The sequence below is a fragment of the Maniola jurtina genome, chromosome Z (genome assembly GCF_905333055.1).
Source record: "Maniola jurtina chromosome Z, ilManJurt1.1, whole genome shotgun sequence".
NCBI classification, from domain to species: Eukaryota; Metazoa; Arthropoda; class Insecta; order Lepidoptera; family Nymphalidae; genus Maniola; species Maniola jurtina.
The window spans coordinates 6,500,980-6,522,844 of NC_060058.1; the positions used below are offsets into that span (position 1 = coordinate 6,500,980).

General features: G+C 36.9%; 1 protein-coding gene across 6 annotated transcripts; it reads left to right on the plus strand.

Annotated features, from left to right (window-relative positions):
* The first annotated feature begins 2,628 nt into the window (after window positions 1-2,628).
* On the plus strand, window positions 2,629-21,272 carry LOC123880658. Of its 6 annotated transcripts, none has more exons than XM_045928896.1 (12): window positions 2,629-2,849; window positions 3,724-3,928; window positions 7,402-7,571; window positions 9,717-10,042; window positions 14,652-14,694; window positions 15,170-15,268; window positions 16,131-16,231; window positions 16,833-16,908; window positions 18,729-18,806; window positions 19,036-19,091; window positions 19,590-19,675; window positions 19,956-21,272. In XM_045928896.1, exons 3-12 carry the CDS (start codon window positions 7,564-7,566, stop codon window positions 20,046-20,048), a joined length of 966 nt encoding a protein of 321 aa, XP_045784852.1. In that variant the 5' UTR covers window positions 2,629-2,849; window positions 3,724-3,928; window positions 7,402-7,563; the 3' UTR covers window positions 20,049-21,272. The 6 variants fall into 6 exon arrangements, with proteins under 6 accessions (XP_045784852.1, XP_045784856.1, XP_045784853.1 ...); XM_045928900.1 differs by having other exon boundaries at window positions 7,402-7,565; XM_045928897.1 differs by having other exon boundaries at window positions 3,724-3,803.
* The last annotated feature ends 593 nt before the right edge of the window (window positions 21,273-21,865 follow it).

The following is a 21,865-nucleotide window of genomic DNA, read 5'->3' on the forward strand; positions in this document are numbered from 1 at the left end:
TGATCGAGTGTTCTTAGGTATAATCCAAGAAAATCGGTTCAGCCGTTTGAAAGTTATCAGCTCTTTTCTAGTTACTGTAACCTTCATTTTTTGGGGGTGTTATAAATTTTTAATTTACATAGTTAATGCATAATATTTTGTAAAGATATAAATGCTAAATTAACAAGAAGACAATCCAAAGACCAAAGCATAATAATTGTCATAATCATAATAACATTAACTGTATATATCAGAAATGAAATATCAATATGTACTTGTTGTTACTGTGTCCGTGTCTACTCGGATCATCATACTCACAATTGATTTTATGTGATTTACATTATTTTATAAAAATCTGAAAACCGTGAATTTGTAGTAAAAAATTAAATGTGTTTAAATTTTCAAAGTAAGTTTTTTACTGTGAGTCGACTTTTATTATCATTACCCATATTATAAACTAGCTGATGCCCGCAGCTTCGCCGGCGTGGATTGGTCAGATCCCCTGCAGCATCAGGATTGAGGAGTCGGACTCCAAGTTTTTTATGAAACAATGTCGCAAAGTTCCTCTATCGATTAAAAAAGAAATGACGCAAATCGGTTCAGAAATCTCGGAGATTTCGGTGTACATAGGTAGAAAAACACAACTCCCTTTTTGAAAGTCGGTTAAAAAAGTAGCCTTTTTTACGCCCTGGTCAATCCTCTACTTGCCTGTGAAAGTCCCGTCAAAATCGGTTCAGCCGTTCCAAAGATTAGCCTTTTCAAACAGACAGACAGACAGACAAAAATTTTAAAAACGTGTGATTCAGTTATGGTATCGTTCAAATAACCATATGAGCTTAATATGAGGTAGTTATTTCGAAATTACAGACAGACACTTCAATTTTATTTATTAGTATAGATGCGAAAGTGTTTGTTTGTTAGTTTATTGTTTTGTCATTCAATCACATCGCAACGACGTTATATTTTGCATGGGCATAGTTAAAGACCTGGAGATTGACATAAGCTAGTTTTTACCCCAGAAAATCAGAGTTCCCACGGGATTTTTAAAAACCTAAATCCACGCTGACAAAGTTGCGGGCATCAGCTTTATTCATAATATTTTTTACCTATTATTATTGCATGTTAGTTGGTGTAGCTGGACCAACCATCCAACTAACATGCAATAATACCTATCTATCGTTTTTAAGGTTTCACATGAACTATTAATATAAAATACGAATACTGTTTAATGATTTTCAAAATAAAATTATGACAATTTTTATCGAGTATTTTAGTATCGCTATGGCAAGCTCTAAAACTCATTCAGGCTCCGCCCATACGCTATTTTAATGATCCCTGGCTTCAAATCAAAGAGCAACGGCAAACTTGCATAAGTAAATATTATAATAAACTAGAGGATGCCCGCGACTTCGTCCGCGTGGATTTAGATTTTTATAGATCCCGTGGGAATTGTTTGATTTTCCGGGATAAAATTTGTCTATTTCGATTACAGGGACGCAAGCTACGTCGGTACTTTTATACAAATCGGTTAAGTGGATGGGTCTTTAGGAATCCCGCTGGAACTCTTTGATTTTCCGGGATAAAAAGTAGCCTATGTCCGTCCCCGGGATATAAGCTACCCCTGTACCAAATTTCATCAGAATCGGTTACACTGTTGGGCCGTGAAAAGGTAGCAGACAAACAGACAGACACACTTTCGCATTTATAATATTAGTATGGATTGAGAAAAAAAGTTTTTGTACCTACACATATGAAAAAAATATTTTTCAATTATGGGTCATATACCGAGCTTGTATGTGCAATAATTTTTTATTAGGAGGCCTAGAAAAAATGATATTGCGTTTGAAAGTTTTGTAGGTTATGTGTAATGTCCTCTGTAATGTCACAACCAAAAATATCTAAAACTGACCACAGAATTGCCGGGAATATATCTAGAGCTTTTTATTTGTCCCAGGCATCATGCTTGTGACTTCAGGTTTTAAAATTCTGTAGGAACTCGGATTATTCGGGATTTACGTATTACATATATGAAATCTTAAAAAGCTAAAACCCAGAGCTGTAAAACCAGTTAATAAAAAAATTAATCAAAGTCTTTTGGCCATTTTGGCAGAAACATTCAGTATCAGTGCTGCCATAATGTTTACATCATTTATTACCATTATAACTTAAAGTTATTATAATATTACAGGTTTATTTAAATATGTAAGAAAATTACATAAGTCAACAGAGTCAAATGTAAGAAAAAAAAATCAATTTATTCAAACAAACGACAGTGAAAAAATATGCATTATAATAATGCCTCATTTCATATTCATATCTATACTAGCTACTAGGAGGGGTATTGTTAACCATGTCTCATTAACATCGAAATGACGTCATTTTTACGTCAGCCGAAATAAAAATATAAAAATATACCATCAGCTCGAAACTTCAGTCTAGTGCTGACGTCACTATAACGGCGGCCACGCGCATTATCAATTTGCGGGACTGTGTAAAATGCAGATATTATGAGATTTTTAAATTTTAAACTATAATCTTCATTAATAAAGTTGTACGAGATTATGTTCCGAAAGTACGAGATTTTTGACATCCATGGTACGATAAACACTTTCGACATCTGGCAACACTGCTTTGACTTTGAGACTTGAGTTTTGGTTATTCGTTTGTGTTCTATTGCCGGCGCCCTGCTTGAGCCATTGAGCTTTGTTTAATATTTTAATTTGATTATTGATATTCTTACCGCGTAATAGAAATTTTTCAATTTTCAAACTAGTCATATACTCAATGTAAACGTGAGTTAAATACGGTGATTGATAATTATTATCACTTAAAGATAAAAAATTGTGTACGTTCGTGCCCTTCAAAATGGAGTAAGTTTTAAGACGCCTAAATAGTTCGTTAATGTTAAAACGAAGAAATTTTGCTTTTATACAACTGTAAACTTGAATATAATAACATGAAATAGCAATCTAAAAGTATTACATAAAAGATTTTTTGTTAAACAGTCAATTCTGCCCTTCAATAACCAAAATGGCGGTTCGGAGAAAACGTGGTTATCATGGCTTTCTCCGACACTTACTGCATACAGTCGTAGTTCCAATTTCATTTGAATATTAAGCAACCAAAGTCCATGAAATTTTACAAAGATATTCTAGAAACTAATATCCTGTGTCTGTGGTGTTTTAGATTTTTCCACAAATATGTAGTTTTAAAATTACAGGGGCTCAAAGGTTTGTATGTGAATTTTTAAGACCGCGTAACTTTGAAACCGATTATTTTAACAGAAATCAGCAAAACCACAGACATAAATATTAGTTTCTAGAATATGTCTGCAAAATTTCATGGACTTTGGTTGCTTAATATTCAAATGAAATTGGAACTACGATTGTATGAAGCGAGTGACGGAGAGACCCCTCTTAAGGTGGAAGCGACGGGTCTCCCCGCGAAATTCAAATTTAATTTGGCTTTTCGCATTTTTTAAACTAATAATTTTATTATAAATATCAACTAATAAATTAATAATTTTAAATTAGCTCTAGTATCGACTAATTCTGACACATTAGTCAATACTAGAGCTAATTTCTTAAAATGGACCCTTTCAAGTAAAGATTTTTATATAAACCTGTGAGGATGATACTGCCATTGGCGCGATTAAAATGCCATGAGCCTACGTTGTCATATTAGTTCACAAATACGAAAAACCAAAAAATTTGTATATCTAAGTAACAAGTTCATGTTTTTGAGGATTCCGACCGTCGATCGGGAGGTGAACACACGTGTTTTTGCGGTTGTTTGCACCCATTTGAGACTTGGTGGTGGAATTGGTGAGTAGGTGATTGTTTAACATCTGTGTATAGAGGAAAAGGAGGTGAAATGGAGTTGGAGTCCCTGAGGGATCCTCCGGACTCGCAGGAACCAATGGACCAGTCACATCCCGGCCCTTCCCAAGGTACCCAATATGATCGTGCTAAGATCGTGCTAAGCCTGCTGAGTCGGTAAATCGGAGCTACACTACAAAGCGAGTGGTCGCTGAACCTAATTATACAATGGACTCAACACAAAATGTTTACACTCATCCATCTGTAACTATTATGGACAAGACATACAGATCAAATGATGTAGGGCCCTTTTTTGTGCATGTAACTCGAAATGAACCTGACCCATCAGCTGGACTAACTTAGACCAATTAAAATAGGGTTACTACTCTCTAAAAATAATATTAATAATATAGTATGAGATGGAGTTAAGGCAGTCGGAAGGAACAGAATTTCTGTTGAATTCAAACACTATGATTCCCAACTACCACTACGTCACTAGAATGGGACTCATAAGAGGAGTTCCTAAAGAATGGTGAATGGCAGAATTGGCTGGGGCTGTTGAGCTCCCGGAGAACTGCGGTATAGTCCTAAAAGCCAGCCTTAACTGAAAAGTGGTAAATGAAGGTACTTCAGCATGGTTACCCACACAATCAGTAGTGATAACCTTTAGTGGGCAAGTTTTGCCCAAAAAGTGTACGTAACCTACACATGGTGGAGAAGTATCTTCTGCCAACAATCCAGTGCCACAACTGCTGCCGATTCTTGCATGTTAAAAACCAGTGCAGAAGCAAGCCAAGTTGCCAAATATCAGCAGACTCATATAATTGTATATTGTGCACGGGTAGGCATCAAGCCACCTACAAGGACTGCCCTGAACATCAAAGACTAAGGAACATAAAATTGATGATGTCAGATAATAACATATCTTATATTGAGGCTCATCATATATATAAGGTATAATATTTATACGTATGACTTGGAGCTAGCTGTGAACAGCTTTTGTAATACATTGCAATATGCAGACGACCTGGCGTTATATGTTACAAGTAACTCAATTCGTGAAGCAGCTATTTACCTAAATTCTGCTTTATACTATCTCGGCATATGGCTTGAGGAACACTGATTAAGTCTCTCTCCCTCTAAAAGCAAGGTTGTGGTCTTCTCTAGAAAAACAAGCATTCCAGATATAGAGATAAGATATGAAGATCAGATTATCAAAGTAGTTCCTGCAGTGAAATTTCTGGGTGTCGTACTTGATGCAAAGTTAACAGGTTCCCAACACTTTTACTATGTAGCTCAAAAATGTGAAAAAGGAGTGAACATAATGAGAGCTCTCTCTGGAGTGTGGTGGGGATCTCACCCTTACTGCCAGAAACTTCTCTATAATGCTCTAGTTAGAAGTCACTTTGACTATGGTTCATCTATGAACCTTGCAACAAAGAGGGTTTGGAAAGACTAAACTAAATCCAAGCAAAATGCCTCCGCATTGCCCTGGGTGCCATGAAATCTTCTCCCAAGATAGCTCTAATGGTGGAATGTGTAGACCCTCCTATTGATTTAAGAAGGCAGTATTTATCAGACCGATTTGTTTTTAAGCTTATCCAAGTGGAGTCGCACCCACTGATACCATGTTTGAGCTCACTGGCACTAAAGGTTAATAGCGAAGACTACTGGGCACATAAAAGCCCTCCTAGACTTGTAGAAAGTTACAGGAGATGCAGAGCATTGCAACATCCAATATCCCAGTCGCCTGTATTCCCTTTATTTAATTGTTTGTTTGATGCTTTAATTTTCAATCCCAATATTCAACTCCATTTTGGCATTTGTAAAAAATAAGTTGAAGCAAACAGAAAGTTATGTCAAATTTTAAATCAGAACTGGCAGGGATGGATTTTGGTTTTTACTGATGCCTCTAAATTAACAGAAAGTGACAGTATCGGTTCGGCAGTATGGATCCCAAAGTACAATATTGTCCTTTTATTTAGAAGCCCTCCCCAAACATCAGTATTTACCGGAGAAGCTATTGCCATTCTTGAAGCATTACAATATGTTAAATCCCATAGTTTAAATAAGGTTTTAATATTATCAGATTCAAAGAGTTGTTTACAAGCATTAGTAGGTAATATTTTGAAAAATAAAGTCCAGAGTTTTCAAATAATTTTAAATACATATTAAAGAGACCCTATACTATTGTCACAAGAATGGCTTAGATATAGCATTAACATAGATACCAGGCCACTAAGGTATACTTGTAAATGAGCAAGCTGATATGTGGGCTGAACAAGCTATTTAGTCCGGATCCCCAACTTACAGTTGCATCTTTTCAAGAGATATCATCTACACATTTAAGGATTGGAATGTAAGATGGAATACTACACAGTTAAACATAGCTAAACATTATAGATATATTCAGCCCAATATTCCTCGCAAACCTTGGTTTTTTAAATCTAAAAAACTAAGTAAATGGACAATATCTGTCTTATGTAGACTACGAGTGGGACACGTATGCACCCCAGTATTTTTAAATAAAATCATGGTGAGAGATAGCTCGCTTTGTGAGTGTGGTCTGGACGAAGGCACAGTGAAGCACATATTTTTCAACTGATCAAAACACTTCATATCCTTCTTATACAACATACTTCCCCATATATCCCTCTCCCAATTTACTTTACTTATCTCTTCTCTTTTCCTAATCCTTCGGTTCTAAGATGTTTATGTAATTATATTAATTTTTATGATATTAAATTAACTATAATTTATTTTTATCATCCATTTTTATTGTTTTGCAATAGCGATTTTTAATATGTTCCTTTATGTCAAACTAAACCATACTAACTACATAATACTATAGTGCGCGCATTATGAATTGAGTCTGGGCAATAAATCATTCCAATCAGTCTATCTCGCTCGCACTCATTGGGCTTATGGAGCATAGCGTTAACATATAATGATGTGCGTATCAGCATAATAGCAGGTAGTTGATATCGATAAGATTTAATAAATGGATTTTTCAAGTTAAGTAATTATAAAATAACACAATGAATAAAATATCTATCTATCTATATTTAATATTTATAAATATTTTATTACATTACAAGTTATCTTAATCCGAATCATCTGTGTGGTAACTATCGAACACTAGTAAACATTTTCTCGTGTTTTATTAAAATTAAGCTGGGATATTTTTTCGGGATCAGTTTTCAATTCTTTTAAAAACAAAAATATATTATGAATAACTATTCGAGTTTGCCCATTAATATCACCTTTAATGTTAGAAATCCACGTAAGAGAATTTCCATTATGTACAACTGTCGAGATCGAAGTGAGAAATAGAAATAAAACTCATTTACAAAGGTCCTTATCTACTATCTATCTATTAACAAGGTAAGAACAACAAAGATAACAACAAATTCACTAAGGGTAGCTTTGACCACCGCGGTAAGGTGGACTCTGGTAGCGAGTAGCGCACTGGTGGCACATCCCTACTGTTATTATTAACATTTATGGCCTGACGACTCAATTGATAATGCGCGCACTATAATCGCACGTTATTTATACCCCTATGATTTATACTAATACATTGTGTATGTCTTGTGATGTCTAGATCTAACAAAGGATAGGAAAAGTCTCTCAAGAAAGGAATCCAAAACCAACAAGCAATTACCACGTTGTTTTCTCCACTGAATCGACATTGGCGGAATTATTGCGGAACACAAAGCCGCAGTACAAAGAGAAGAAAAGAAGAAGAAGTTCATGTTTTATAGCTATGTATTGGTATCGAAAATTTATAAAAAAAAACAATCTTTCTAATGACATAAACATTATACTGAATTTTCCATCCTATTCGAATATACCTAATGCGTACCAAGCCTTTAGGTTTAGCATCAGGTATTCTGTGGATGGAGGATTACTAAAGCTAAAACGCTCATTACATTATCCAATTTGCAGAGCGCTACATCTAGTGCTGCAGCGCGCATTACACTAAAGTAGCTAGCAAAGCTAGTTATTTTTAGTTATTTTAACTTCCTTTCATTGTAGTAGTAGTGGTAGTGACCGTCGTCCAAACCTCATCTTTCGAAGAGCGCTCAACGAATATGGCACCATCCAAACACCAGAAAGTTGGGTTTGTTTTAGCAATGGTGTCGACTTTAATGATAATTAATTAGTAAAAAAAGGCGCAGAAAATGTCGGGTCTAGGAATATTTATTGCTGAGACAAAAATTGACAAATATGAACATTGTGAACGTATTGGAGCCATCTGATTTCAGAATTTTTTTAAGATTGGGATCTTCACAGTTTGAAGAACTACTGACATTGATCACACCATATATAAAAAAGTAACATACACTTCTTAGAGAAAGTATCAGCGCAAGAGACCGATTAATCGTTACTTTACGTTTTTTTTTACACCATGCAATTTAATGCGCTAGGTAGTATACGAGATGAGCTAGCGCGGCAGAGTCCATGCGATCGCACTAGCTGTCTAACTGCCTTTACACTATACAAATTTAGCACGCTTACTCGTCTAGCGCTCTGCAAATTGGATAATGTAATGGGCGCAAAATCTGCACCCAAAGTTACTTTTACTTTCATACTTGATTTATTCTTATGCTGGCTGGCATTTACATAATTACAAGAAGGCTACAATTACTATTGAGCTCAGGTGTTAAATACATGGGTAACATAGGTATGGGTAGGACATGTAGTAACCCACAGCCTGAGGGACGACAGTGACATGGAACGAGAGCGCCGGGCTCTGTCGGTCCGAGGCAATATGTTAGCCCGCAGATTTGCACGCTGTACTGGGCAGGTAAAGCTGACCTTATTCAGGGCTTACTGCCAGTCATTCTACACGTGCAGTCTGTGGACGGACTACAGGCAGCGGACCCACAGTGCCTTGCGTGTCCAATATAACAATGTGCTGAGAGCGGTGTTGAGGAAGCCTCGCCACTGCGTCCGGCAATGTTTGCGGATGCTCGCATGTATGATTTCTACGCGATCATGCGCAAGCGTGCCGCGTTCATGATGCGCAGGCTAATGAGTAGTACCAACACTCTTCTCAGCGCATTGGCCAGGAAACCTGTCATCTCCTGTCTAGAGATGCTGGGGGGTGCGCACATAGGCGCCAAGAGGCTCCCTCGAGCTTTATACTCATAGAATTAGTTGGTGACAATCGATCGCTTCTGTGTGAAACCATGTTGCTCTCGAATAATTATGTTTTCTTTTGTTATGAATCTCTTAGGTTATCAACTATGATTTTCTCCATTAGTTACTTTACATAATATTATACTCATCAATCTGATGGGTCTGTAATTTTCCGCATTTAACTTGTTACATTTTTTGAAAATGTTGCTGTCTAAAATGGCATCAGCTAACTTGGAAGGGGTATGAAATGAAAGTTTTATTAAACCCCTACCCCTTATTGATTTCTAGATGACATCATTTATTTATTTATTTATTTACTATAGTACCGCCCACAGAGTTACACATTTAAATTATACATGTTGTTCCTTAAATTCTAGGGCTCTTATGCAACTCCACTTATGGGCAGTCACAGCGTGCATTAACATAAACATAAGTCGTACAGTAAAATATAAAATATAATATAATAGCTAACCTAAGGACTATGAAAAAATGCCTAAGTTATAAATTTTAAAAGAATATAATAAGATGGAAATTAAGTTAAAGTAAAGTTAAGTTAAACTAAGCTAAATTATCTAAATCATACTAGAACAATAAATCTCTTGGAGCTAAATAACTTTCTAGGTTCAAGGGTTTGGGCTGGGTGTTGATAAATCAGTCAATGACGCATATGAGGATTTGCAAAATCTAACAACTTAGTGAAAGTTTTTTTTAAATTAAATGAGTATTGTTTTTTGTATTGTGTGTGGTTGTTTATACCATTAATTTTGTTTCTAGGCAAGGCACATGTTCAACTAGTGAAGATTGTTCAGATAGTGAAGTGGAAATATTTGGATCAGAAGAAGAGACAATTGACAGAAACTCAGCTGACGACAAACAAAAAAAATTCTCTAGTTTATCAACTTTTAATATCTCAAAAAATGCTGATGAAGATGACTCTATAGATATTTTCTTGCCTTTAAATCAGGAAGCCTTGAAAGAAAACCGTAATCTGTGTCCAAACGAAAATGAAAATCTAGAAAATGGTCTAAAAAGAGCCAACTCTCAGGAATTGGAAACTAATAAAAGAATATTATTAGCGTGTTCCGGAACATCTGACTCAAGTAATTTTTTTTTTCTTCTTTCACATCTCTTCCATCTGCAATCAGTCGGTGGACTATGAACAGATTTGAGGACCAAATATTTTTTAACAGTTTAGGCTTTGCACATCCAGCGATGTGACATCCCTTCAAGATAAGTATTAATTACTATATGCTGGCCAGTCTTGTCCTCTTAAGGCGGAACGTGCTGTAACTGGGATCCAGAAGTTGGACTGCTAGGCTGTTTTTATGACCCTCAAGTCTCTGTTTGTAGGCCTCAAGTGACCTGTCTATTTCCTCCTTTACTGTGGGGATTTCTGTGTAGGCATGCACTTCACTGTTTTTTGTGAACCATGGTGCGTTACATAAGACCTTCAAAACATTGTTCTGGAAGCGCTGGAGTATCTCAATGTTTGAGTGGCTTGCTGAACCCCAGAGCTGAATGCCGTAAGTCCATACTGGTTTGACGATGCATTTATATATGAGAAGCTTATTTTCAAAGCTCAGTGAGGACTGTCTGCCTATCAGCCAGTATAGTTCTCGAAATTTCCAGTTGGCCTGATCTCTTTTTTTCTTAATGTGATCTCTCCAAGTCAACCTCCTATCCAGGTGCATACCTAGGTACTTGATTGTTGTTTGCGTAGGTAGGATGGTCTCGTCTAGTTTGACAGCTGGGCAATCTCCTTTTTTCAAAGTAAAAGTTATATGGCTCGATTTCGCTGCACTAGCTCTTATTCTCCATTTTTTTAGCCAGGAACTTATTTTGCTGAGATGTTCTTGTAGTTTGAGCGATGCAATATTGGCGTCGTTGTTGCAGGCCAGTAGAGCAGTGTCATCGGCATATGTCGCTGTGATCACGTCTTTTGACACAGGTAAGTCGGCAGTATAGATGGTATACAAGACAGGGCCTAGTACAGATCCTTGTGGAACTCCTGCTTCAATGGGATAGAAGGTAGATAAGCTGTCATCACATTTGACTTGGAATATCCGTTGAGATAGATAAGACTTCATAAGCATATATGCTGTGTTTGGTAAACAGCGTTTCAATTTATAGAGTAGGCCTTTGTGCCAGACCCGGTCAAAGGCTTGTTGGATATCTAGGAATGCTGCTGAACAATATTCTTTCCGTTCCAATGCTTGACGGACTGTGTGTGCAACTCGATGAATCTGTTCAGTTGTTCCATGGTGGGCACGAAATCCAAATTGGTGGTCTGGTATTACATTTTGTTCTTCTAGGAGTGGAAGAAGACGCTGTAGGACTACTTTCTCGAACAATTTTGAAAGTAATGGGAGAAGACTTATTGGTCTGTATGAGGATACTTCCGTTGGGGGCTTTCCTGGCTTAGCTACCATGTTTATAATAGAAGCCTTCCAAATCGAAGGAAAGTACTGTAATCGTAAGATTGCATTGAAAATGATTGTAATCAGCACAATTCCTTTTCTTGGCAATTCTTTTAGAACCTCAGCTGTTATGAGGTCATACCCAGGCGCCTTTTTTAACTTTAGATTGTTGATATGTCTACAAACTTCTCTTGGGGTTACTGGTCGCATTGGGAGTGACATTTGGTGATCACTTTTTAGAAACACGTCGATCTCGTCTTCAGGATGTGAGACATCTGGGTCGTTAGGTTTAAATACGCCTTGTAGGAATTGAGCAAATAATTCTGCCTTTTCTGAGGGGTTTCTAGTCCAGTTACCATCAGTCTTCTTTAGTGGTGGCACGTGTTCCTTTGATCTTTTGAAAGTCTTAGTGATTTTAAAAAGAGAATAATCTTCTGCTTTGTGGGGGGATAAGGTTTTCAACCGATCTTGTAGGGTTATGTTTTCATTTTCATGCAACATCATTTTTAATTCTTTCTGAGCTTTGTTGAGAAGTCGTTTATCATGTGCGTTTCTACTTGTGTGCCATTTTCTTCTAAGGCTTCTCTTTTCAGTTATCTTATTTCGGATTGCTATAGTGTAGTCCCGAATTTGTGGTGTAGATTCAATGTAAGGAGTAGATAACCATGCAGCTTCTTGTATAAGGTTAGTTGTATACCAGACAGCACTTTCTACTTCTTCTTCTGTTTTAAGAGACATACTCAGATTTGTTTTATCCTCTATGTAGTCCCGAAAGGCTTCCCAGTCTGTCTTTATATTGTATAGAGCGTCTCGTGGTTCCTTCAGGATAACCGTTGTGCTTAGGGTACACATAACTGGTGTGTGGTCAGATGATCCATCTAAACTTGATTCTACTTTGGTGTACACCCCCGACAATCCTTTACTGATAAAGAAGTCAATAAGGTCTGGGGTTTTACTTGGATCAGTTGGCCAATGAGTTGGTTCTCCGGTAGATAACACGCTAAGATGGTTTTCGTCAACTGCCTTTTTTAATTCTCTCCCTCTTGTGGTAGTTAATCTCGAGCCCCATGTGGTGTTTTTAGCGTTCCAGTCACCACCAGCAATGTATTTCATGCCAAGTGTCTGAAAGAACTCACGAAACATGCTGTCAGTGATTCTATGTCGGGGCGGACAATATACTGCAGCGACATTTAAAGTTCCTTGCCAGTCATCTATGGATACTATAGAGGCTTGTAGATATTCATGTCTAAAGTTAGGAAGTACATGTTGTTTAATATTTTCTTTTATTATTACGGCGGCGCCTGCATGCGATGTTCCATCTGGGTGGTTAGTGAAATATACATTATACCCTTTAAATTTAACTGTCCTGTCATCTGTCATGTGAGTCTCTGCTACTAGAAGGATGTCTATTTTGTTATAATTAATAAAGACTTCAACTTCATTCTTATTCGGAGATAAGCCATTTATATTCCATGTAGCTATTTTTAGGGATTTCTCTGTTGACATTGGGCTATTAGAGTAGTTAGGAGTCCCATAAGGGTACCTAATTGTTGTATGAGAATGTCTATCTTTTCAGATTGTTTTAATATAATTTGTTCTAACATATTTGTTGGCTGAGCTTGAGTGCTCTGTGTTCTTTTTTCCCAGTATCCAGTGGTTTTCGCGTTAGACATGTGGGGATGTTGGCGTTCATTTTTTTCTTGTGTTTGTTCTTTATTATTTGTTGATTCTTGTCTGGCATACTTGTTTTTGGGCTTTAGTGGTGGAAAATCGTCAGGATATACAGGCGTGCGTGAATTTGTTTTCCTATTTTCCTTCAGATTCGGGTCTGCTGGTTTCGTACCCATTTTTCTTGCTCGAATTTCTTTGTATACCTGACATCCTTTGTAATTGGCTGGATGACTACCAAGACAAAGAGTGCAAGTGGCCGGTGAGTTTCTGTCCTTTTTTGGACAATCTGTGGTTCGATGTCCTTGGGCGCATTTAACGCACCTAAAAGGGCGCATACAATTATTTTTTGTGTGACCATACTGTTGACATCTAGTACACTGTGGGACCTCATTTGTTTTTCTTGGGTCTTCTATCTTTACCCTTGTGTTGAATATGAATTCGATATCTTTTACTTTTGTGTTGTTCTCACTGGGTTCAAGGTTCACAAAGAACATATTCAATGGCATCTTATTTTTTCTGGATTTTGCACAGATCACTTCACCCCTGACTTTGTTACCTGATTTTTCCATTTCTTCTATGATAGCCTCTACTGGCGTGGTATGATGGAGGTTTTTAACCACTATTCTATAGCACCTGTTCTGTTTCTGAGTGAAAGTATGGCCAATGAGACTATTTTTTCGCATCAGTTCGATTACATTTTTATATATTTCAGTAGACTGAGTAGTGATCCTAAGTTGGTTTCTATTAATTACTTTGTAAGTATAGCTATCACTAGGTATGGCACTGTTTAATAACTCTGTTAGTTTTGATACATCTTCTATTCCATAAAGTATAATAGGTGGTGGCTTGATGATTTTTTTGGGATATTCATTCATTGGGTCATCAGTCAGATCTATAGGTAATCCACTGAAACGATTTGAGGTACTGACACCTTTCTTTGTGGGAACGTCTATATTGCTGTATGGTGGGCTATTTGAAGCTTTTTTTCTTTTAGGGTTTCGTTCAGTTGGTAGTCTTTGCCAGGAAGGAGGGAATTGTGCTTCATTATTATCACAGTCTTCAACTTTCTGTTCCACTGTCTTTGTAGGTGATATATTTGTTGGATGGCTGGCTGTGGAGATGTTCCCCATTGAAGAAGACCTAGGTCTTGTAATAAAAAGGCTCGGATGGAACGCCTGCTGTATAAGCTTTTTGGTAGTGCCAGTAGCATTCACTGACACAGGAGCCTGGTCGGCCGCTCCTGTGTAGTCTTCGGTAACCAACTTCTCACTCACAGGCCCGGGTACCCATGAGCGCCGGGGGCTAGCCGGATCGCAAGGCAAATCGCATTTCTCATTATTCGACATTTTCATAAAAAAGGGGGGTTGGGAGAAATAGTTATAACGCTTTCCCAAGGCGCTATACGCAGACTTTTGGGGGGGATTTGGTTCCTCCTGGCTCCTGCTAGCCGACGCGAGCAAGCCCGCGTTTGTCGGGTTAGTTTCCGCCGCCCGACTCAAGTAATGGAAATGTTTTACTAACTTTCTTTTATTAGGGGCTTTAATGCATGGTATCTTGCTTATAATGTAAGAATGATTGGCTTATCAACTGGGTAAGAGTATATATTTTTTTATCTTTATAGGTGGGACCGGTCGTAGATTGTGGAGAACAGAACGTCGCAAATTGTAAGTATTAACTAATTGTTATGCTTCTTTATAGGTAAAGCTAGACTTCTGTGGGTCGTGGCCTTAGCGGCTGATATGCGCATAAACCATATTGTACGGCCGTTTTAAGATTGCGTTTTTGACATCTGGCTGTTACATACAAAATAATATTGTGTTCTGTCAGTTACATACAATATAATATTGTATTCTGTCATACAAAATACAATATTGCATGACCTCTCGCACACATTATTGTGTACATGTACTGACACAATCTTAAAACGGCCGCTCTGTAAGTAAGGAACAACACTTTTCGGATTTTTTCCGTTACTTGTGATATAAGACCTACCTGCCCGCCAATTTATTCCCTTTTCTTGACATACGGACAGAAAACGAAGTGATCCTATAAGGGTACCTTTTTTCCTTTTGTGGTAGGGCTTCCTAAAAAGAATTTTATAAAATAGATGCCGCTAAAGTTTACATTTTTTCAAAATAGCAATTATGGCAATGGGACTTCCGAATCGAGCGACTGGATATCAGAATCTGGGTCTAAGCATGTGTCGTCGCTACCGGCCTGGTTTGGCAGTAAGGGAAGGTACATTTTTTTTTTTTTTTTTTAAAAAGAATATTAGCCATGTTAAATGACTAATATTCTCCTTTCCTCTCCAACTAAGCGTCAAGCTTGTGTTAGGAGTAGGTACGACAATAGTCCAACGGGCGGGGTTTGAACCGTCGACCTTTCAGTTTTCAGTCCACTCCTTTACCAGTTGAGCTATTCAGGCTCTAAATTTCCTACTGGAAATATTTGTAAGTTCCATGATCATCATCTCAAACCATCTAAGTATGCCAAGGCCCACCACTGAGCATGAGACTGACGATCTACGTAAACACTCTGCTGTTATTAGTGGGGGCGCCCAGGTTGGATTCCTGGCTGCGGTTTGGAATTGTATAATTTGTAAATTTGTGGTGTGGTCAGGCGGGAGGCTTTGGCAGTGTCCAGTTACCACCCTACCGGCAATGCCGTGCCGCCGAGCGAAACCGAAGGGGTATGGGTTTAACAAAAACTGTCATACGCCTTCCAGATTAGCCCGCTTCCATCTTAGACTGCATCATCACTTACCACCAGGTGAGATTGCAGTCAAGAGCATATCTAAATATCATATCTAAATTTTAAAAAAAAGCTTTTCTCAAAATGACAATCTACCACGCTGGCCAGTGCAGATTGAATTGTGTGATGTAGGAATTTTGTTGATTTGAAAATTAATTGTAGTAAGTTAAAAATATGGCTTTTAATATATGGCACTAATTATTATTATTTGTTACTTTAAAGTACTTAAAAATGATGGCCTCAAAACAGACGTTCTGTTTGGCGACTGCTTTAGAGGTTCCATCCAAGTAACTATTAGGTTTTACTTTTAATAAGTATTGTTCTTTCAAATAAATATTTCCTTTTTTAGGCCAAGAAAATCTCCATCACTTAGCGGATCTGTGGAGGATAACAACGCTGTGGTACAGAATGGGCAATCTCCTAAAAACAATGTCACTTATACGCGCGAAGGTGAGTCTGTTCATAAACTATACCTTCTACTACTACTAGTCTATACATGACAACACTCGACAATCAGGGTGAGACAGAAGCAAGACAAATGCAAAGTCAAAGTGCGCTCTATACATCTCACTCTCTATAGACCGAATGTCGACATAGGGACACCACCGTGACACCGAGTTGTTTTCTCAGAGCATACATCCACCAACGTTGATAGAATTCCTGCATAGTAAAATGGAACTAAAGCTCTAAGATATAGAATCGTAACTTCAGTATCACCGATTTTATTTTCACTAGATTTCCGCTTAGATGTATAGCCAGCATATGTTGGTGTTGTAGTTTTACAGCCAGAAGATGTATTTAGGAAAATAAAAACCTAAATCCACGCAAACGAAGTCAGGGCGATAAACTAGTTAGTAAATAATAGTTAGTAATAGTTGACAAAATTCTTAATATAATTTTCAATGTTTATAATTTTGTATAATTTCTGTAAATTCAACGTTAGTGAATAAGTTAGTAAATAATAGTTAGTAATAGTTGAAAAAATTCTTAATATAATTTTCAATGTTTATAATTTTGTATAATTTCTGTAAATTCAACGTTTCTGTTTCAGACGATGTAGATCAAGACGTAGTTTTTTGGAAGCTGTCATACTTTAAGGAAATGAAAAAGACTGAAGAATTGACAAAGTAATTAATTTTTATCACTTACGCCGGTCACATACCAGCGCCAAAACGCGAAAAAAGGCATTCCGAACGCAATCCTTCCATACATTTTGTACGAGTCGCATCACACATTCGTTATTTCTGTACGGAACGTAAGTCAGTGTGCGACGCACGACTGAAGCGAGAGGGTGTATTTTTTGAGGTTAGCTCCTGCGCACATTTACGCGCACCATGTCCGAAACTGAACACTTGATTCTAGCTGTGGAAGGTTACCCATGCTTATTGGGACACGAACCACGAAGATTATTACAATAGAGATCTTAAGGACCTAGCCTGGCAAAGCGTCGCTAAACAAATTTACACGACATGCGATAATATTTTAAAAAGACTCGCTGGACTATCCCGGAATTTAGATTTTCATGTAATATACTGACTCTCTTGCAATCTTTGAGTGTTTAAGGGATGCACCCAGTAACGGCGACGTTTTGTTTTCTTCTTAACAAGATATAGCAACAATGCAATCGCGATCAAAAAATCGTCGTCTAAAAAATGTCTACTCAAGTGCTGGCGTCTCGCGAGTCGCGACTGAGCCTTGTTATCCCGAACGGAAATAAACGTATGTGTTTGATGTATTTACGGAATTCCGAACCGAAATTTCCAAACGGAATTCCGACTGTATGTGACTGACCTTATTATATAAATTTATAATGAAAAACCTCAATTTGTTTAACTTTAAAGTCAGCTAAGGAAAACTAAAGGATTATATAGTCCGTATAAAATGACTTGTCAGGCGACATTTTAACTTCTATGGGTCAGCTGTCATCTCAAACGGTCAAACAGAACGGTTCACCTTTATAATAAGGTCTAAAATCGTACTTTTGCTTCGACAATTAACACAGAAAGTTAAAATTGCGCGTGAGAAGATTCAAGATCTTTTATTTCCAGAAACATTTTTTGCAAAAAGATGTTATTAAGTACATATTGTCCAGTAAAAATGTTTCACCTTACATAATCAGGCATGTAAAATTTGTACAAAGTATAATTCATATTATTTAAACTATTCTTTGAATTTCAAAAATTCATCTATTGTGTTATTATATATATGTTACCGGAAATGTATGAAATCTAGGATTTGTATACAAATCCTAGGATATAATTCCGAAGCTATTTAGGAAATGTATAAAATATTGTTTCAAAAACTATTTAATACATAAATGTCCTATGAAATGTGCACAATTCCTAGGAATTGTACATAATTCCAATATCGTATTAAGAAATGTATAAAAATCTAACCTTGTTTTGTATTGTTGGATACAGAAATTGACATGGGCAAAAATTACAAGGTTCTGTTCCTTTTAAAACTTAAATTTTTACTAAAAAATAAACAATATAAAAAAATAACTACAAAAAATTTAAAAATTTAAAAAACGTCTCTGACATCATGTCAGGGGTTTTCTTATATTAGGTCAAAAAAAAACCTAACCTAACCTAAATGATCAGACAAAACAATACCCTCCCCCCGCCTCACTATCTCCGCATACCCATTGATATCTCAAATATTTACATTTCCGACTGCTATTTCGACAATGTATAGATTTCCTAGGAAATGTGTCTAATATAATTTATTTTACACATTTCCGTGCGATTTTAGGAATTACACACATTTCCTAGGAATTGTATACAATGACGGATTACATACATTTCCGGTAACATATACACCTTTCTATTAGCCACCGTTTAAGCCTTAATTGAAATAAGTTTAACATAAGTTCTCTAAACGCCTTTTCAAGTAATTCTTTTTTTTAAGTCATTTTGTATGCATAATGTTAATGATAATTTTGCAGGTTGATAAACCAGACGAAGGGAGAAGAGCAGCAAGGAGAGCATAGTCGAGTTCCGCCAGAGCAGCCAACATCAGCGCAGTAAGTATTTAATCTATGAAAATATACTCCTTTTTGTAGTGAAAATGCGATTGACGTAATTTTTACACGACTGCCTTTAAAAAGGTAATGTAAGGCCGAGACCGATAGAGTGATATACCGCTGGCTTACATCTGTCTCGTTTTAGCTGAAATTTAAGTCTTAACAAAGTCAAAGTGTGCCCTTATAGATTTCAACTTGAGAGGTTCTTTAATATTGACTTGTTTTGCAGGAACAGCAATGCAAACGAGTCAGCCCTAACACCTGAATCGATAGAAAACATTCCAGGTAAAATTTCTTTTGTGTACATTATAAAGATGGTTTTAGATCAAACGATCGGATACTTGCTCTTCCCTCACTCTGTCAAATTCTCTTTGGATAAACAGTGAGCAATGTTTGGTCGCCTTAAGCAGACCACTTGGTCACGTGACCCGAGTTTGAGGCGGCTCCCCAATCTCGATCCCGATCGAAAGAGAGAGATGAGAAAAGAGTTGACGTGATAAACTTCAACGTTTGTAAATTTTAGACTACTGTGCGAGCTGAATTGCACTTTATTGGGACCTAACTAGAGTTGTTATTTATTTAACCGTCTTTCCAGAGTGACTTTTCTGTACCTGTACAACTTTATCTCAACTTCATTTCTTGGATGTGTTAGATGAAGAAATTGCAATATTAGACTTGTAGACAGTGTGTAAATAGCACTTACGGAATACAATGTCTCTGTTCTTCATACGAGTTGGTTTTCTTCAAGTGGGCAGCAACAAAAATATTTTTTATTTTTTACAGAAACTTCGCAGGTGCCACCACGCCCTCAACCACATCCACCAAAGCAGACAGGCACTGTTAAGATGAAATTTATTAAAAAGAATGCGGTAAGTATCATCTAAATATATAAAAGGAAATGCTGATTGGCTGACTGTATGCATTGATAGATCACTATCAACGCACAACCCAAACTACTGGACGGATCGGCCTGAAATTTGGCATGCAGAAGTTATTACGATGTAGACAACCGCGTTATTTACATTATAATATGTCGTTAAACCACGAAATAAGCATAAAATCATGACCCCCAAAGCTTTTAGCACCTAATGTGGCATGTAACCCCACTTTATGCATACCCTGAGTCTTTGATCAGGTTTTTATTTTTAGGAGGTGCAAATACACGTAAATGCCGACCCGTCTCAACTCGGCCCGATCATGGCGCGCGTGGCTCAACTGTTCCAAATGGAACCAGAGCAGTAACGGCTAGCAGTGTGAGCGCCGAAACTGGCGCACTAGCGCCCGAGCGTGAAACGTGACAGATCTACTCGGGCTAGTGAATAATATGAATGTTACCACAAATATGTCTCTCTTTCTATGTTTACGTTTAGGTTTAGGTTTACGTTCATGATTTCTAGATCAACAGGTTTACGATAGGTTGGTCATCTTTTTATTAGGTGTGTGGTTGTGTGAGTGTGAGTGAACGTGTGCGTGTTTGAGCGTGTACGTGCGTGCGTATGTCAATGTCACAAAAAGTCTAAGGCGAAATTGCAAATAACTGTGTGTATTTACACACATGTAGAATATAAACCAATCCACATAATATGGAAGTGGTCCACTGAATTGAGGCATACCAAAGAGTGGGACTCCTACACATACGAACGTTTCGCGCTTAGTTGCGTTCACAGAGTATACCGCAGATTTTAAACCTGAGCTATCCAACAGTGATAACCGTATCGCAAACGGTCTAGTAGTTTTTAAGTGATGCGCGAACAAATATACAAACTAACAAACAGAATGACGCGATATAAAAAAAATATTCTGTTTCAGTAGCTTATTGTAAGTACCCTAGACTATTTTTTTTATTCACTTTACAGACTTTTTCATAATAATTGCTTTATTACATATAAGTAGGTATAGATGTGGACCGCCCGTATCCCTAATTTAATTTACGTTTTTTAAACATTTCATTTATGCTGCGTTCTGCTAAGCAGACTAATTTTCGATGAGTTGAGTGGATATTCAAAATATTTTTTCCCCTTTTTTATAAGATTACACTTTACCTACTTTACCTTACCGTAAAATAAAGCTAATACTGGGTGCTTTCTATGGTTCACGTTCGTCCGTTAGTTGTATGGACCGAATAAGTTTAAAAGTACGCTTGTTTGTATTGCACACTTAACAAATAGTGACATTCCAAAAAAGTCGTGTTTTTTTATCCAACTTGTTTCAGATGGTCGTATTTTTTTAAATGTCCAATACAAATAGGCATAGTTTGCAACTTATTCGGTTTATACGAACGACCGAACGAATATGAACCATTGTGTAGGCACCCTGATAATAATATATACTTTTTCTGTAAAACTTAAACTCATACACAATTATGCAGAATTGTGTAAGAATTGAAGTTAATAAGTCAGTACATAATAAATTAAATGTAAATTAGTTTTGGTGGTAACTTAATAAAATAAAAACAAATTTAAAATACCTAATTGTTTTATTAAAAAAAAAGACAACCGACTTACCCAAAATGATATGCATATAGTTTTTTTTATATTACATTCACACTTCGTGGTGTTTTAGATTTTTCTAAAAATACGAGGTGTGTTCAAAAAGTACCCGGAATTTTTAAATTTCGGGGGTCTGGAGAGACCGATTGTCAAAATTATTTTTTTTATTGTGTTGATATTCATGCCCCTAAAGTATGATAAAATTTTCAGCTATATTTACTGTTTACTTTGTCTGTGGTAGTCGCTAAGGTCCGACGTGTTTCTATGAGCTCGGCGATTTTTGCTTGTTTAAACAATGGAAGAGTCGAAGAATTTGTATTAAATTTTGCGTAAAAAATGAAATGAAGTGTAACAAAGTGTGTAAACTGTTACAAAAAGTCTATGGTGAGTCTGCTATGAAAAAAACAAGTGTTTACGAGTGGTATAAGCGTTTCCAAGATGGCCGCGAAGACGTTGAAGATGACGAACGCTCCGGTCGACCCAGCACGTCAATAAAATCAATGAAAATGTGAAAAAAAGTGGAAAAAAATGGTTATGAATGAACGCCGAATCACAATTAGAGAAGTTGCT